Here is a 20,263-nt window from a genome sequence, read left to right on the forward strand (position 1 = left end):
CCCATTGTCAGTGCTGTGATCAATACTTATGTACCAGAGTTTCTCCACATTGTATTTGTACAGCCGTCTGGCATTTTGCAAAAAAAGTTTTGTCACCCACAAACCTTCCAGTGTAAACATTGCTGAGCTTATGATATGATTTCCATAATGAATACTTGATACTATGATGCAACATAATATAACTGGCAGATCTCTGGTCTTACATTGTTGTATTTGGGGACCTTAGTATGTACTGTGTTGAAGGTACAAAGTCTGTTATTAACGGTTGTCGGAGGAATGTTCTGCCACGCTGCTCCGTTAGCAGTTACTGACCAATGATGTCCCAAATGTGCTCGATGGGAGTCAAGTCTGGAGACCCTGCATGTGTAGCACACAACATGCAGCTTTTCGTTATCATCACATACCAACCCTATGGCGTCACACAGTGTCTGCCCAAACCACTTTAGAGAAATGGCCATGCCACTCAAATCAATGTAACGCCGAGCTGGTAGTGTACCTGGAATGAAGACTAGAGGGTTCTAGTAACTGTACACTATGCCTCCCCACACCATAATCCCCAAAGTAGGACTCGTGTCATGTTCTCTCATGGCATTGCCTAATCTCTGGCTCTTATTGCATCCAAGTCAAACTGCTGAAGAGAATAGACCTCCATTCCAACCTCCATTGCCATCTAGCTCCTCACCATGGTAGTCTTTGAGAGCGGTGGTGTGAGGACAATGGTAGACCTGTAGCTGGACATCTGGCTCGTAGCCCAATAACTTCTGATGCTTTGTGTAGTCACTGATGATTTAGGCTTGGTATGTGATGTCCTATTTAGCTTGCAGTACAGAGTGGATCACTTGTGGAACCCGTGGTGCAGCCATTTCTACAAAGCTGTTTTTCAAAATGACAGCACCAGGCCGCATGTTGCTCGTGCTACTGTGAGCAGCCTGTGTGCCGTAAAGGTGTTACCGTGCCCTCTCCGGATCTGGTGATTCGCATCTCAAGTGCATTCAGCGTGGGAGAACATTCCTCAGACAACCATTAATAACCTCAGCCAAGACTTGTAAGTGGGTGAATTTCTGCAAGTCTTGACCATACTCGATACCGAATAAATCGAGATGTTTTGATAGATTTGTTTCCCATTTTTTCCTCATTTAAGTATCAGTAACATTTCTATCGATCCTGTGATTTTCATGATTCCACAAGTTTTCGTCTTACTGTTACAACTTCAATGTTGAGGAGTGTAGTCGCTTTATCATTTTTAATGGATATCTAATTAAAGGGACGCGCTTGCTGGAGATTTCAATCTATAAAAGGGAAAGGGTTAAGAGCTATTAAGAGATTCCAGTAAATCTAGGATGGCATTTTCCTTCAGTTCTCCGCTGCGGACAATGGCTACATTAGCTGTATCGCTGTTATATGTGCATGCCCCGGCCACATCCTACTCATTATGGTTTCTTAGCTGTATTTAGTCGTTCTAGGTCTATAATGGAATTGAATAATATTATTTTGTGTTAGTGCATTTTATTTGCATTAGAACTAAACTTCCACATTTGTGCTCTTCTGCATGATTTCAGCTCCAAGCGGGTGGAAATTGTTGGCATCTTAATTGAAATGTAACCTCCCGTCCTGTCCACACGTGAGACTCTGCATCATGGCATATTGAAAGGGAAGCTGAAAGTTTCCCGAGTATTAATTGCTCTTCCCGTGCTGCTTTGCAATGGCTGGTCCATGGATTATTTTAATCAGTTGTTGACACCTCACATCCAGCAGCAGCGGGAATGTTCTTCACGTTTTATTTGTGCCAGTGTGATCGTATTGTTAAAGTAAACTATTCTTCCAGCGCTTTGCAAATCTGCTTCTGTTCGGCTGTACTTGTGGGCTGCTAACTGGATTATGTTCCAAGTGACTGGATGCCAGCTGGAGATTTAAAGTGACACAGAATAGCAGAAAGCTAGTGCGGATCGTGCCAGGTCTGCTGTGTCCCAGGATTCGTGCCAGGACGTGGCGGCAGTCCAGTAGTGCATTTGGCTATACACTTGCTCTTAATGAGCCTTGTTAGGAGCACAATGGCTCGAAGAATCAAAGCATCGGTGTGTCCTGCCCAAGTGCAGAAAACTAGGCAGCTTTCCTTTTCAGCTGAAAACCCCTCTGTAAAGTGCGGCAGCCCTCTCCATTGGTCTACTGCAGTGGACAGCAAAGTTTTTCTGGGAATTTGCCCAGCTCTTGGCAAAAGTGACATATGGGAGCTTATAGCAAGATCCACATAGCTGGCAATAATGGGTCAGGGTTATTCATGGCAGAAAGAATTCGGGTGTAATGCTTTTGTGTCTGACAAGCGGGTTGGTAAGAGTTCAGGTCCTTTAAGTCTTTCCAATGTAGTGTCATGCTGATGACCTATAGTGAGGATCAAGGACCAAAGGAAAAAATGCTTGCACTACCACTACACCCAGTTACAAGGAAAAAATAGGATCCAGATTATAATAGCCATGTCTCGCAGTGCTCAGATACTTGTAAAAGATCATGAAAATTCAAAGGAGAGCAAGAGAAGCGGCACTCGCAACCAGCAATTTCAGTGAAATGCACTTTATTTCAGTCACAGGATTGCAGGCAGGGAAATGAGCAACAGCTGTTTCGCCTGAGTACACGCTACTTCTGGCTCACACAAACTAGTAAGCGGGCTATTTACCTAAAGGGAAACAGTCACCAGGTTTTTGCTTCATAATCTGAGAGCAGCATAATGTAGGGGCAGAGACCCTGATTCCAGTGATGTGTCACTTACTGGGCTGCTTGTTTTAGTTTTTATACAATCACTGTTTTCTCAGCAGGAGATTATCACTAGAGAACTAGTAATCCTGCTACCAGTTAGTCCTCCATATTCATGAGCCCTATATAACACTGACCCCCCAACAAGGATTGGCAGCTTTTTGCCTATGCACAGTGTACACAGAAAGCTGCCAATCAGTGGTGTGGGCAGGGTTATACAGAGCTCAGCATTCAGAGAACAGGGAGATCTGCCGCAGATAAAACAGTGATTTTATCAAAACTGCAGCAAGCAGCCCAGAGAGTGATACATTCCTGCTACATCATGCTGCTCTCAGCAGTAGATAAGGTAATTATTTTTTATTTTGGGACCTTTTACCTATTTTACCTGGTGATTGATTTCTGCATGCATATTTAATATTAGATGCATACCTTTGCAGAATGACATAATTCATTGATGCTTTTATTTGCTCATATTCACTTTTTTTTGCACCTTTTTTTACATAGTCTTTTCGTGGCAGTGCTTTATGTAAAGAATAAGTGTCTATCACAGCAAGTATATAGGGACAGCCGACACACAAGCAGCAGCGCTATATCATATGTTTTTATTAGGGTGCCAACCTCTTCGGCCAGCCGGTGTCATGTTATAGGGCAAAGTAGGGAAAGCATTATTTTTCATATTTCTCATCTCTAGCCCTGTCTACCTGTTTAGCATACAGTGATTCTATGGGGTTTACTAGGAGCCATATGTCTCAGTAAATGGGATTACACTGCAAATTTCTAGGTTTAAAACGGGGATTTGTACACAAGGGAAAAAGTAGCCCCCGTTTATCACTCCTATTCATTTTATTAGAGATCATTTCCACCAAAAATGTAAAATTGATCACATGCTGTTTTTGCCAAGAACAGTCATATTGATTGTTCCCCTTTTATTAGTTTTTTCAACCCATGTTAAAACTGCCAAATATTAAAATGCATTCTCATTGTAAGCTATGATGCTCTGCTATCACTTATAAGCCCTGCTAAATAGACAGAGGATATTGGGCATAAGATCTCATTTTGTCAGGGTGAATGTGTGACTGGTAGGACCGATCAGTCTGTAATGTATTGTTGCGATTTTGGCCGTGGAGCTCTACTATGCTTTGAATATCCCGGTAAATGGTGAGCCCCACACAATGTAAGGTTTATCAGTGTTTTTAGTCGCCCTCATGATGAGGCTTGTATTGAGATGAGCCTTTAATGGGAGACCATCATCAACTTTATGGTCACAAAGGCATTTACAGTAAATTCAGTGTTTGTGGCTGCAAATACATTTTTCATTGCAGAGAAAATAAACGTTGATGCTTTATTCAAAAGTCCCAATACTGCAAGTGCCTTGGTTTACCCCCACCTAGTGCAACGCCCGATGCCCTCTATTGACATCTAGACAGATGGCGACCTGCACTGTCTGCCACATTAACAATGTCTCATTTCTTGGGCTTTGTGCAGCACAAGTATATTTACTGCCATATGATTAGAGAAAGAAATGATTATTGTATGAAAAAGGAATACAGTTATAAAAATAGAAATCCTATTTACCATGCAGCATTTCAAATGTGCCTCGAGTATCTAGGCCCAAAACACCACTGGTTATACAAAGGTTAAAAGTCATCCTCATCCACATTAATATTTTGAGCTAATAGACCATTTATGTTTGCATATCTGCCTATAAATGAGCCACGTGCGACTATATACCAGTTGATCAGTGATTATTTAGACGCCTATTCACACAAGTAGACACAAGCTGTATGGGGACAGAACGATTGTATTAATGGTCCTTTTGTCCTCATACAGCATGTATGTTGTCAGCAGCACATCATCTGTTTACACAGGGCGATGTGCTGCCAACAGCGCCCATGCAATGACCCACATGGATGATCCCATTGGTCAATGGACAAGCGTTTTGCTCTTTAGTCTGCAGATCGGTGACATGTTTACACAGGCAGACGATCGGAAACAAGCATTCTTATGATCGCCTGTTTGTCTATTGTTGGCATTTAAAGGGAGTCTGTCAGCAGGTTTTTGCTATGTAATCTGAAGACAGCAGGAGATTGAGGCTGAACACAGAATTCAGGGATGTGTCACTTGTCAAAGTGTGTTTGCTGTTGTTTTATAACTGTGAAGGATTTATCACTAAGAGAATAACATTGCTGGACTAGTCAATGCCCCCTTTCCCTGTGTTAAGCACCTCACTGTCTATGGACTTTGTACACAGAGCCTGGTGTGGGCGGGGTTAGCTTTCTCAGCTCTGCTGCATTCTAAATCTAAAAGCTCTGACTGTGTCAGAATGACTGCACCCAGTAATCGAAGTGATACATTGTTGGATTCAGCTTCTCTTTACCTACATTATGCTGCTCTCAGATGAAGTAGCAAAAACCTGCTGACAGATTCCCTTTAATCATGAGATAGCTGAGTGCTGTTATGAAGGTAGCTCTTCTGCCAGGGAAACAATGTATTGGGTATTGTATTGCCAGTTGTAGTTTGCTATGGAACCTTGATATGAAGGATCAAGTATGAGGCCACACTCAGATGTCCACCTTTCACATACATGCTGTAACGATTCCACCCCTCAGTGTGTCTTAAAGCCCCGGTCACACTAAGCGAGATCGCTAGCGAGATCGCTGCTGAGTCACAAGTTTTGTGACGCAACAGCGACCTCAGTAGCGATCTCGCTACGTTTGACACTTAGCAGCGACCAGGCCCCTGCTGTGAAATCGCTGGTCGTGTCGGAATGGTCTGGACATTTCTTTGATCGTTGAGGTCCCGCTGGGTAGCATATATCGGTGTGTTTGACACCTTACCAACGACCTTGTTGACGACTCAGACACAGAAACACATAGGCGTGCATCGTTATACAGATCGTTACTGGTCGTTGGGAAGATCTGACTGTTTGACATCTCACCAGCGACCACATAGCGACGTAGCAACGATCCCTGACAGGTCGTATCGTTGTCGGGATCACTGTAGCGTCGCTTAGTGTGACGGGGCCTTTAGGACGGAGTGATTGACAGCTCAGATGTCCAGTCTGTTGCAGGGGCGTTCTGAGCTGTTTGTGTTTTGATTGACAGCTCGGCCGTCCAATCTGAGACTGGGAGGTGCTGAGCTCTCGTCAGATTCTCACTGTTACTTTAATTACTCAGATACTTAACAGGACTGGCAGTCCCTGATAGCTGCCAGCTGTAGCTGCAGCTCAGTGTGGTTGGTTTTCTCTGTGCCTAGTGCTTTACTTGTTGATCTATTGCTGCCTGACCTTGGATCTTGTTCTGACCATTCTTCTGTTTAACCCCTTTGCTCTGATCCGCTATCCTCCTGGTATTTTGACCTCTGACCGTTACCTGACTACGTTTTTGTCTCTTCCTTCTGTTTGTGACGTACCCTTCTGGCTTTTGACCTCTGACTTTTCGACTATCGCGACTCACGGCTTGTCCATGAAAAGTGACTCAGCATCACACATGATCTATTTGTGATTTTCACGGCTAGAACACACACCCAGGTACTGTTTACATGTCCTTGTTTTTTGGCGGACTACATGTCCATGCAAAAATCATGCAGATGTGTCCTTTACTAGCATCTTGGATGAAAAGTGTGAATACAAGTCTATGAGTCCGTGAATGTCAGGGACAGCACAGGGATGGCATCAGTTCTCAGTCTGTGTGGTGTCAGTGAGTAACATTGCAGTACGTAGGAAAAGCTTTGCAGTTGATGAACCTCAGATCCACAACGCTGACACTCACACCATTTATTGCGTACGTGAAAAATCACTGATGTCTGAATGATGCCTTAGACAGCATGTGCAAACATGGCAGTATGTAATTTTCTTGTTGGACTGCTTCCTTTCACTGTAATATATTATTGGAATATCTGATGGTTGTCGTGAGGTTTCTTTTGCTGAACATTAGAAGAGAAGAAAATGGTGCAAATATGGTACAACTCTGGTACTAATGTGAATTTACTATGGGGTCTGGTCATATCCACCACTATGCAGCTTCGTACACATGTAAATGCAGCCATTAAACCTGTATTCTCTGTAAGCCTGGAGCATCAGATGGATGTATTGGCCTCGAATTCTTACAAATGCTGCGGAAATATCTTACATGTGATGTGATCAGTGATTATGTAGCACACGGCCTTGCCGGATATCGAGGAGGTTTTGTCTGATTTATTAGTAGGACACTCGTGCTTGTGACATCCTGCTCCCATGTCATCATGTCAGGTTAGTTATGACTTTCACATGTACTTTAGCTCCCTCTACAGAAACTGAGTGGTACTGCCATTAGCAGAACAATCCTCCGGTTTCGGATTCCTTGCTTCAGGACCGCCACATTCTGCAATACTGCTCAGTCAATAATAGGAATTTGCCTTGAGCTACCATTTTAATTGCATTTGACCAGTTTATTGTACATACACTGAACATGTCACAAGGCATGTGCTGTGTCAGCAATCAATCCAGTATTTGTACGGTTATGGTTATTATATAGTGCCAGGATACTCATTTATCTTCTGTTGCTTATGAAGCGCCAACATATTCTGCAGCTCTGTACAAAATGTGTCATCCCTCACATCACAAGATATTAATCTAGTAATCGTCATAAATTCATTTTCCATCTTTTTCTACACAGAGGTTTAGAAAGAAGCTTCCCACTGCTCTCAGTAAGATGCAGCGGATGGATATGTTATTTGTCTATGATATATTGAATGTATAGTGGTGTATCGCTCCATTCAAATGGAAATAAAAACACTGACATAAGCGTGCTTCAGACTTTTTAGTCTCTCACCCCCTTTGCTACAATAGTTATTAAAGGGATTGTCCACTACTATTGATAATGCCATAATGTATTTTTATGGTGGCAATAAGTATATTTGTAAATACCTTGTGCAATGGTTCTTGCCTGTGAGCGGCGCTATCACTGGTCGCTCACAGGCATCACGTGACCCCCGCCTATGTCACGTCAAGTGAGGCGTGACATCAGTGACGCGGTCCCCGCGGTGGCTGCTGAGTTGTGGGCGGAGTTACCCCGCGTGTCACACCCGGCATCCACCGCGCCCTTTCCCAATGAATAAGGAGATGGAGAGCGCGCAGTGGATGCCGGGTGTGACGTGCTGGGTAACCCCGCCCACAACCCATCACTCACCGTGGAGCGCAGCAGTGGGTCACGCTCGGTTGCATCCGGAACTTGTCGTGACGTCAGTGGATGTCAGACCGGGGGTCACGTGATGCCTGTGAGCGACCAGTGATAGCGCCGCTCACAGGCAAGAACCACAGCACAAGGTATTTACAAAGAAACTTCTTTTCAACATAAAAATACATTGGGGCATTATCAATAGTAGTGGACAACCCCTTTAAAGGCAATCTGTCACCAGATTTGTGCTACTCCATCTGAGATCACCATGATGCAGAGGCAGAGGCCCTGATTCCAGCGATGTATCACCTACTGGGCTTCCTGATACAGACTTGATAAAAATCAGTTTTATCTGCTGCAGATCTAGCAGTTCTCTGAATACTGAGCTCTGTCTAACCCCACCCACACCACTGATTGGCAGCTTTCTGTGTACACTGTGCATAGGCAGAAAGCTGACAATCAGTGGTGGGGATGAGGTTACATAGAGCTCCTGAATATGAAAGACTAATTGGGAGCAGATTTACTAATCCTGTAGTGATAATCTCCTGCTGATAAAACAGTGATTTGATCAAAACTACAGCAAGCAGCCCAGTAAGTGACACATTGCGGGGATCAGGGTCTCTGTCTCTTCATTGTGTTGTTGGCAGATTATTTGGAGAAAACCTGATGACAGATTCTGCTTAAAGGGATGTGAATCAAACACATTCATGCTGACTACATTTAATGGCGCTGTGTGTGGATTTGTGAGATGTATACTGTATTACATATAATCTGAGTGATCTGCACAGTAATAGGGGACCTCTGACAATCAGGGGAGGGTACATGAACCTTCGACCTATGGATATTGAAGACTCTTTTCTTACATCATGACGGGAGCGCTGTAGCAGTGTCCAGGTACCAGGAGCTAGACGACAGGCAGACATTACCGACAGCGCTGAAATCAGCACTACCTTATACTGCCCTCATAAAGGAGGTGACAGATTCCCAATGGAGATTAATTTGGTTTGTCAATGGATCAATCATCATTCGTTTGTATTCATGTATTTCATGTGCAGACATATAATTGAAATATCAAGAAAGGCTTGCCGCCCTTGTCAGCAGCAGGTTGCCTGTTTGTTGATGGTTTCCAGATGAAAAAAAAGATTTCTTATCACTGTACAAGATGAAACCAGACTGAAGCATCATAAATAAGCTGCAGAAAAAGTAAAAATAATTTTTGGGAACATTTAATGATGTTTCGTCTTTAGGAGAGACTTGAATAGTAGGGGTCTTTGAACCCCTCTGATCAAGTGAGGCTAGGTTGCTCTACCGTGCACTGCCTCATGTACTGATACATCGCTGTGTTGACCTATTCTTAGGATCCATGGAGGGATATCCTTGGAAAACCCTATTAGAGAAATGATCTAGAGACACAATGACTTGATAGATGAACGCTCTGTAGGAAGATCGATCTTGTGAAAGCCAAGATAGGCCCACCAGGGTCTTCTCTGCTGTTATCTTTACAGTATCTTCCTCTTCGCCTTGTTCCTTCTATTCTTCCATCCATGATGTCCTTCTCAGTGATTACTATCTATGTAGTCAATATTGATCAGAAGAACTATACTGTAACCGATTTCATAGCTACAAAAATGGCAAACATTGATTACCATCAAGCTTACAATATAAGTATGATATATTATTTTATATATTATTTGGTTTGGTTTAGGATCACATGCAAAGGCGTACGTCATGAAGTACCATGTGAACATGGCGCAACGTCATTTTATTCCAAAATCCTATTCCATAGCCTTCATTAATCTCAATGATCCCTATAGCCGCACAGTTACAAGAAATGCATATACAATAAATTTAAGAGTATATTGCAGATTTATTGTAAGCTGAGTTGACAATATAAACAGGTTTTACATTAGTATTACCCATGTCTCTAGAAAACGTCTTATCATATAAATACATATACATAAATAGATGGGATTTCTGTGTTTTTCAGATATGACAGCTGTAAAAAAAAATTGTGGTGATGCCATATTCATTGTCACATATTATTGAGCTCTCTCTTTATGAAATTGCAGATTGAGAGACCAACATTTTCATTACTCCTCCACAATTGTGTATGGCAGCTGTGTTTTTATAGAGCACTGATAAATGTATTTAAATACACTGTTATATAGTTGATTTTCACCGGCACTATTTATCTGAGTATAGTATAGTTTACAGTGCTGTGTTTTGCATGGAGCCGCTTAGCTTCCTCCTTTACAGCCCCCTTTACACTTGCATTAAAGGGGTATTCCCATCTCCAAGGTCCTATCCCAATATGTAGCAGGTGTAATAATAATAATATTAGCATATACCTCCAATTAGAAATGTAGTATATTTTTTTGGATTCTCTATCTCTCTTACCTCATGTGCAGGGCATTGCAGGACCTTAGGTATCCATGGTTACATCCACTGTTAAAGTCACAGCTAGTTAGTTGGTTTCTAGTGGTTGTAACCATGGATACCTAAGGTCCTGCAATGCCTGCACATGAGGTAAGAGAGATAGCGAATCATAAATACTATACTACATTTCTAATTGGAGGTATTTGCTAATATTATTGTTATTATTACACCTACTACATATTGGGATAGGATCTTGGAGATGGGAATACCCCTTTAAGCCTTTTCTTGTAGGATTAGCTTTTACTATACGCCAATGTTTATTAATAAGCTGTAACAATGTTCTTATATATCGTGGGAGGACGTAGTGGTAAATTTGAGAAGTCCTAGGGGTGGATATAAATATTAGCCTAAAATTTGCCAAAATAAACAATTTGAAATGAGATGATTGTTGGGCGAAATTTATCAGTGAATGACACCGTCACCATCTGGAAAGAAATTCTGTTTATAACTTTCTTCAGATAGCCGCTTGTCCACAAAAGATTTTCCCGTAAAGAACAAATCCAGAAAGACTGCTCCCGATGTCATGGAACATTTATAGGCCGTCTCAATAATGATGGCCGATTTGAACAAAAATATGTATATCTGCATAACAATTATTCACTGTTTAACAGTTGTCCAACTATTGACGTACACGGGCCGACCGGCAGACACTAAACGACCACTGATCGGTGAACCTTTACCGATTGGAGGTCGTTTAATAGCCTGTTCAGAGGCAAACACCAGAAAGCAATGTGCCCTGACAATCTGTAATCGATCACACAGTGCACATAGGCTGCCACTGTTCTCTGCAGTGCAGTCCTGTTTACACAGGACGACGCACCACCAACAAAGATGATCTTTTACGCTGCAGTAAAAATCAATTCACCCAATGAATGAGCATTTATTGAGCATTCACGATAATCTTTCAGTGTAAATGCAGCTTAAGGGTGCTTTTACTCTGGCCGATTATCGGGAAACGAGGTTTCCCAGAATAATCTGCCTGTTTAAACTGGCTGCCAATCACCCAATGAATGAGCAGTACGTTCCTTCGTAGGGTGAAATGATTTTTAAGCTTGCTTAGAAATCATAATCATTCTCAGCACCATGTGTTTTAACATATCTATTACAAACTAAAAAAGAGTATAGAAAGAAAGATTACCCATTCCTGCTTTAGTCCTAAAATACATTTTTATATTCTGACTTAACGGAAGCCTTTCAACCCAAACTTTGTATAAGCCTTGTAGAGATATAGCCCCTACAAAATGTACACCTTTAGGGTACGTGCTCGCAATCAGGAGCCGCTGTGGGTTTGAAGCTGTGTGTTATGCATCGTCAAACCCGCAGCATCCAGATGTTACAGCATAGTGGATGGGAATTCTAGATATCCCATGTCCACTATGCGTCTCTGTGCATCTGCGGATCACCCGCGGACACTGATATGTGGCGTGTCTTTCCAGACTGCAGGATGTCAATTTCTCTTGTGGAGTCACTAGTCTCCAAGAGAAATTTGATCACTACAATGTATTGAATGCGGTAAATCCGCATGGTTCATTGAACACATGCGGATTTACCTTCGTTCAATAGAACGCAGCACTTTGGACTCAGCATAAAATGTGCTGCATCCAAAGCGCATCCGCACCTTACCGTGGGCACATAGCCTTAGTGTTCTAATCATTGCTTCCTTTCTGCTGAAACTGAAGTTTAAGCAAATATGCTAATGAGGTTGCTTGGTGTACCCTTGGTGTGGGTGCTTGGTGTACCTTTGGTGTGACCCAGAGACTCAACGCACCAATCTGCCTACCAGTTTTTCATGCTCCGCCTCCTTCACTGGTGATGGAACGCACTGGCTTTCCTGATCTTTCTCTATAGGCAATGCTTGCTCCAAGCAATCCAGTGCTGTCAGTCAGCAGTGAAGGAGGTGGGACATGCAAACCAGTGGGCGGATCAGTGCACAGAGCCTCTTAGACTCACCAAGGGTGCACTGAGCACCCTATTTAGCATAGTTGTTTAAACTTCAGTTTCTTCAGAATTGAGGCAGCAATGAGAACATTAAAGGTGTGATTTTCACAGGGGCTAGTTCCCTACAAGCTATACTGTCAGTTTGGGCTGATAGACTGCCATTAATTCAGGAATATAAATGATTTGCTTGAGGGCTGAAGCAGTAATGGGTAATCTCCTTTTTTTTGGCAGACTTTTTTTTTAGTTTGTAATAGATATGTTATAACAGAAGACTGAATGCCTTGATAGACAGGTTCTGATCCTTCAGCTGTATACTGGATGTGCACGACTCTCTGAAGCACTGGTGTAGTTTCACGGCTTGGTCTATTCCTGACCGGTGAGGGTCACTTTATTCACCTTCCTAGCATTCACAAAGCATTTCTGACCCCCTTTGTCAGACAGACCCACAGCCTTCTATTTTAATAATGTTTCATTATGCTACTGGCCAAAATAAGCTTTTTACATTCTTATTATCTCTGCTAATTTTTTTTTATAATTGTTTTCCATGTTTCTCATTTTAACATTTTGCAAATGATTGCTATGAAATATATTGTCTCCTAGTGTGACATACCTCTTTTTATCTGTCTGTATTAGTTATTTGTCTCAACTCCTTTCTACCCATCGGAATTGAGTCTACAACCACAATTGAAATGTCAGCTCCAATTGTGGTCTAATTTTTTCCATTGAATCGGCTCTGTTGACTCAAAGAGAAAATGGCAGGACTTTAATAAAAAGCCGACAAAAAATAATTTACTCTTACAGCAGAAGTGAAGTTTATGTCTATACTAAATCCGCTTGGTCCTGCTCTGTGCAATAGAGTATTGAAATGTCTGTTACAAATGTGAATGATAGCGTAATTGTTAATGTAGCCAAATGGTATTCTATTGATATACACTGCTTTTTTTTTATTTTATGACCAAGGGAAAAAAATCATCGGCCTGTTCTTTTTGTGTTGTATGTTTCAAAGTACTTTGTATTGAGAAGTGCGTCCTAGCATTCTAAGGAATGTATCTTAAGAGTCGCCTCTTTGTATCTATTAGGAGAAAGCAGAGATGAAATGCACTTCTCCTTCCATTAGGTATCGCATTGGCCTGCCAGTGAGTCCATTTCTTGCGCAGTCCATTCAGTGTGAGTTAATATTTCATCATTCAGTGGAGAGCTTCTGTCTTCATTGTCCTCCGTTAAGAAGAGTTCTTATCTATCTGTCAGCCTGGCGTTGCTGGACGTAGGACAGCCTGTTATCTCTGCTTCTCCATTCCACGGCTTGGTTTCATATCATGTATCATAAGTTCTGTACATTTATAATCTATTGCAGTGAAAGGATTTTTTTTCTTTGCCCATTAAAGGGGTTTCAAACTTTTAGAAAAGTGGACCACAAACGATGCCTGTAAAGTAAAATAACAGAGCCCAGTAGCACTCTTCCTGCTCTTTTCCAGCGCTAGCTTCCGCAGTTGCTCCAATTTCTCAGTTATGGCTGCGGAGATGACATCACCCTGACGCTGCAACCGATCGCTGAACTCAACAGCTCTGTCAATGTAGACAGCCCATGCTGCTGAGCTCAGGGGATCCGGCACTGGAGCGGTGGAGGATGAGTACTATCTGGGTTTGTTATTTTATATTGCAGGAGTCGTTTGGGTCCACTTTTCTAAAAGTGAACAATCCCTTTAAGCTGTAATTTATTCATCATTACAAGGTGGTTATTTCTTATTATAATGGGGGTCACCAGGGGGTCTTAAAATTTCACAATTTTGAGCAAGTTTGTTGGCTTTGAATCAGTCACTAATAGTATGCCTGGTTTAGCTGTACTTGGATGACAAATCTTAGAAAGGGCAACTTGTGTATGTATCTGTAGCTCTTCCAAACCAGTGGTCCAAGTTTAGGCTTGTGATTGTTAATAACCTCTTCAGAATCTTTTCAGAATTAAAGTACATAAGTTTCTATGGAGCTATTTCTCCATTACTTGCTATAGAGTATGCTGTGTTTGTAATTTACACACATGTCTGATTATGCTGTGTTTTGCACACACACATGTCTGAGTATGCTGTGTTTTGCACACACACATGTCTGAGTATGCTGTGTTTTGCACACACACATGTCTGAGTATGCTGTGTTTTGCACATACACATATGTCTGAGTATGCTGTGTTTTGCACATACACATATGTCTGAGTATGCTGTGTTTTGCACATACACATGTCTGAGTATGCTGTGTTTTGCACACACACATGTCTGAGTATGCTGTGTTTTGCACATACACATATGTCTGAGTATGCTGTGTTTGTAATTTACACATATGTCTGAGTATGCTGTGTTTTGCACATACACATATGTCTGAGTATGCTGTGTTTTGCACACACACATGTCTGAGTATGCTGTGTTTTGCACATACACATATGTCTGAGTATGCTGTGTTTTGCACACTCACATGTCTGAGTATGCTGTGTTTTGCACATACACATATGTCTGAGTATGCTGTGTTTTGCACACACACATGTCTGAGTATGCTGTGTTTTGCACATACACATATGTCTGAGTATGCTGTGTTTTGCACACACACATGTCTGAGTATGCTGTGTTTTGCACATACACATATGTCTGAGTATGCTGTGTTTTGCACATACACATATGTCTGAGTATGCTGTGTTTTGCACACACACATGTCTGAGTATGCTGTGTTTTGCACATACACATATGTCTGAGTATGCTGTGTTTGTAATTTACACATATGTCTGAGTATGCTGTGTTTTGCACACACACACATGTCTGAGTATGCTGTGTTTTGCACACACACATGTCTGAGTATGCTGTGTTTTGCACACACACATGTCTGAGTATGCTGTGTTTTGCACATACACATATGTCTGAGTATGCTGTGTTTTGCACATACACATATGTCTGAGTATGCTGTGTTTTGCACATACACATGTCTGAGTATGCTGTGTTTTGCACACACACATGTCTGAGTATGCTGTGTTTTGCACATACACATATGTCTGAGTATGCTGTGTTTGTAATTTACACATATGTCTGAGTATGCTGTGTTTTGCACATACACATATGTCTGAGTATGCTGTGTTTTGCACATACACATATGTCTGAGTATGTTGTGTTTTGCACATACACATATGTCTGATTATGCTGTGTTTTGCACACACACATGTCTGAGTATGCTGTGTTTTGCACATACACATATGTCTGAGTATGCTGTGTTTTGCACACACACATGTCTGAGTATGCTGTGTTTTGCACATACACATATGTCTGAGTATGCTGTGTTTTGCACATACACATATGTCTGAGTATGCTGTGTTTTGCACATACACATATGTCTGAGTATGCTGTGTTTTGCACATACACATATGTCTGAGTATGCTGTGTTTTGCACACACACATGTCTGAGTATGCTGTGTTTTGCACATACACATATGTCTGAGTATGCTGTGTTTTGCACATACACATATGTCTGAGTATGCTGTGTTTTGCACACACACATGTCTGAGTATGCTGTGTTTTGCACATACACATGTCTGAGTATGCTGTGTTTTGCACATACACATATGTCTGATTATGCTGTGTTTTGCACATACACATGTCTGAGTATGCTGTGTTTTGCACATACACATATGTCTGAGTATGCTGTGTTTTGCACATACACATATGTCTGAGTATGCTGTGTTTTGCACACACACATGTCTGAGTATGCTGTGTTTTGCACATACACATATGTCTGAGTATGCTGTGTTTGTAATTTACACATATGTCTGAGTATGCTGTGTTTTGCACATACACATATGTCTGAGTATGCTGTGTTTTGCACATACACATATGTCTGATTATGCTGTGTTTTGCACATACACATATGTCTGAGTATGCTGTGTTTTGCACATACACATGTCTGAGTATGCTGTGTTTTGCACATACACATATGTCTGAGTATGCTGTGTTTTGCACATACACATATGTCTGAGTATTTTGTGTTTTGCACATACACATATGTCTGAGTATGCTGTGTTTTGCACATACACATGTCTGAGTATGCTGTGTTTTGCACATACATATGTCTGAATATGCTGTGTTTTGCACATACACATATGTCTGAGTATGTTGTTTTGCACATACACATATGTCTGAGTATGCTGTGTTTTGCACACACACATGTCTGAGTATGCTGTGTTTTGCACATACACATATGTCTGAGTATGCTGTGTTTTGCACATACACATATGTCAGTATGCTGTGTTTTGCACATACACATATGTCTGATTATGCTGTGTTTTGCACATACACATGTCTGAGTATGCTGTGTTTTGCACATACACATATGTCTGATTATGCTGTGTTTTGCACATACACATATGTCTGAGTATGCTGTGTTTTGCACATACACATATGTCTGAGTATGCTGTGTTTTGCACATACACATGTCTGAGTATGCTGTGTTTTGCACATACACATATGTCTGAGTATGCTGTGTTTTGCACATACACATATGTCTGAGTATGCTGTGTTTTGCACATACACATATGTCTGAGTATGCTGTGTTTTGCACATACACATATGTCTGAGTATGCTGTGTTTTGCACATACACATATGTCTGAGTATGCTGTGTTTTGCACATACACATATGTCTGAGTATGCTGTGTTTTGCACATACACATATGTCTGAGTATGCTGTGTTTTGCACATACACATATGTCTGAGTATGCTGTGTTTTGCACATACACATATGTCTGATTATGCTGTGTTTTGCACATACACATGTCTGAGTATGCTGTGTTTTGCACATACACATATGTCTGATTATGCTGTGTTTTGCACATACACATATGTCTGAGTATGCCGTGTTTTGCACATACACATATGTCTGAGTATGCTGTGTTTTGCACATACACATGTCTGAGTATGCTGTGTTTTGCACATACACATATGTCTGATTATGCTGTGTTTTGCACATACACATATGTCTGAGTATGCTGTGTTTTGCACATACACATATGTCTGAGTATGCTGTGTTTTGCACATACACATATGTCTGAGTATGCTGTGTTTTGCACATACACATATGTCTGAGTATGCTGTGTTTTGCACACACACATATGTCTGCTCTAACCTCTTTTTTTTTTTAATTTGGTTAAAACGGAACTGTACTTTCACCAAATTTGCGTAAAACAAGTACAGGAAGAAACTTTATATTGTATCTTATCAGACAAATCAGTTTCTTTCTCCACTTATCAGACACTTCTTACCCTCCCCCCTGCCTCTTGAAGGTGTTGTCTACTGTGAAAGATCAGGTCAAGTCTGTCTTGCTCAGAGGAGATGGACTACAAGTGTCATGTGACACAGCCCATTGTCTTCTATGGAGAGGGGAGAGGAGGAGTGCGCTGCAGGGAAGAGAAAGACAGAGGCAGACTGAATAGCATTTTCCAGAGCTCTGTAACAAGTGTTTTACCTCACATCAGAGGTTGATTCAGAGTAAGAGAGCTCAGCTCTGCTGTATAATGCCTCCATGTTTCTGCAGCTTGTCCCTGTGAGCTAAAAAGTGAATGAAGAGCAAACGTTCCCCTCTCTGCTGTGTATGAGAGAAATCACTGCAGCTCATCTCCTCCATCAGCAAACAGTGGATTACAATTTACAGATAGCACATGGAGGGGAGAAAACTGGTGAGGATGCAAGATAGAAGTCACATAATGGGCAGAAATGTTGAGAGAAAGTAAGGAAAAACTCATCTGTGTGCTGAGCGGATTGATTCACGGTACTCTGTACTAGTGTCCATATCAGTGGTACCCGGCAGCTAGATGGCAGGCAATCGAATCTCTTACTTTCCTGTATTCCCGCTACACACAGATGACGGCGCATCAGCCCCAGCTAATCAAAAGCTGCATCGGGGACTCCAGAAGGTTAGAGGTTTGCGGGCAGTCCATCTATCTGCCAGATACCACTCACCTGGACGCTGGACCGGAGTCGCACGAATCGATCCACTCATCTCTACCGGTATTGCGTAAAACAAATCTGGTTTAAATTGGTCATCTATAATTTTCCTAATAAAAGAATATATTAAAACTCCATAAGAGATTGCTGCCTTACATCTCCCATAGATGCAGTCACTGAATTATTATAAACCCCAGAATGGCATAATCAAAATATGAGTAAGAGATGTGTCAATGAATAGCTAGGAAGGTTTGTCATTCACAAGCTTGGGAGAAACATGTACTCCCACATGAGGGTGGTTATGTTTCCACTGAAAAGTTTATTTAGACATATGTGGCTAATATTGCAACCTGATATCTGTCCTGACATAGTATGATTTGGATCTACACTGATTTTCCACTTTCCATCAGCACTGAATCATAACGGTCTTGTTGCTAGGAATACTTTGCTTGAAGTTCTAGTCCGGTGGTTTTTTCTATGGCACCATTGGTAAAATATTCGTAATGTATGTTCCATGTGTGTAGTAAAATAATTACTGGTCACTGTCTTCTGCTGTTTCCAGCCCTGTTCTTCTCCTCTCCTGCAGGGCTGTGGAGTCAGAGTCGTGGAGTCGGAGCCCATTTTGGTGGAGTTGGAGTCGGTATAAAATGGACCGACTCCAACTCTTAAAATATTTAATAAATTGGGTACAGTAGTTCAATGCAGTTTGTGGGGAATAATTTTTCATAAGAATTTGGGAAAGTTATGAAATGTCCTATAAATGTCTGTCCTATTCCTGATCTAAGAGTCTAGACTTTTAGCGGAGATGAATCTGTGCTACAGTAAATGTATCACTTAAACATGAGCCATGTATGAGGGAGTCGTGGAGTCGGAGTCGGTGTCATGGAAATTGAGGAGTCGGAGTTGGAGTCAAAGGTTTGGCTTACCGACTCCACAGCCCTGCTCTCCTGGATATATGGCTGCAGTCGTGACCAGCCTGTTGTCTCCAGTACAGTGTTTGTTGTATGGGCTAGAAGTCACTTCTCATTGTTAGTCTATGGGAATCAGACCAAGACTGTCATAAACTTACATTGAGAAAGGATGTAATAGTCGGCAAGTCAGAGCTGTGGTCATATGGTGCAGGAGAGGACCGGAGCAGGGCTGGACATAGCAGAAGACAGTGACCACAAGGTGAACTAGTGCGCAATGTACACACGCTACTGATACCTAACTGATGGTGAAAAAATATGCTGGAATTTGACGTTAACAACCACAATATTTCCAGTGCGTTAACTTCAAGTCAACCAAAGGCAAAAATTCAGGAAAGTTATAGGTTGGCTTGGAAAGAATTAAAAATCATTCCACATCTCGTATTGCCTCTTATATTTCTTTAAAAAATCTGAGTGAGGACCTTTGTAGCTGATTGACAGACAGAAGGCACCACCTCGCTTTACACTCATAGGTTTTCCTGAAATTATTTAGTTTGCAATGAATTTATTTGACTAAATTACAGTAAGTGACCATAAAAAAGCTTATTCTCCTCTTTTACGTATCAAGTATATTCCAGCAAGACTATTAATAATTTAGTGCAATAAAAGGGTTTTGCTTTCACGAAATGTTTTATTTTTAAATAACTAAATATGAGTTTACATTGACACGGGAAAGCGAAGAAGCGGAGCTCAGCCTGGATATTAAAATCTCTTTATTGTTTTCTAGGTGTCCTTTATCATTACATTCCCTGTCGGATAACGTCAGACAGTCTATAGAAGATGATGACGGTGAATACAAAATACCATCCTCTCACCCTGTATCTTCAAGACCATTGCCTCTCCATTGTCATAGTATAAAACCCTTTTCCAGGTAAGAACTTGAGTTTTCATTTTTTTTTTATTATTTTAAGGTTGCTGTATGAGGACACCATAATTAAATTACTATAATTACATTTATAGTGAAACCTATTATTTTATTCTAATTTTTTTTTATTTTTTTCTCTATATGATTAGGGAGCCGATTTTTTTGCCTGAACTATTACTCTTTAG

At 41.3% G+C, this 20,263-nt stretch overlaps 1 protein-coding gene across 2 annotated transcripts in view; it reads left to right on the top strand.

Annotated features, from left to right (window-relative positions):
• The window catches only part of CBLB (Cbl proto-oncogene B), a 235,686-nt gene that overhangs the window by 189,971 nt on the left and 25,452 nt on the right, over positions 1-20,263 (top strand). For both annotated transcript variants that reach the window (XM_073664610.1, XM_073664611.1), the window contains exon 13: positions 19,941-20,084. In XM_073664610.1, coding sequence (XP_073520711.1) covers positions 19,941-20,084 — 144 coding nt within the window. The remainder of the gene's footprint in view (positions 1-19,940; positions 20,085-20,263) is intronic.

Source organism: Phyllobates terribilis, unplaced genomic scaffold (assembly GCF_046119375.1).
Source record: "Phyllobates terribilis strain yellow unplaced genomic scaffold, ASM4611937v1 Scaffold_2__4_contigs__length_985480577, whole genome shotgun sequence".
Lineage (NCBI taxonomy): Eukaryota > Metazoa > Chordata > Amphibia > Anura > Dendrobatidae > Phyllobates > Phyllobates terribilis.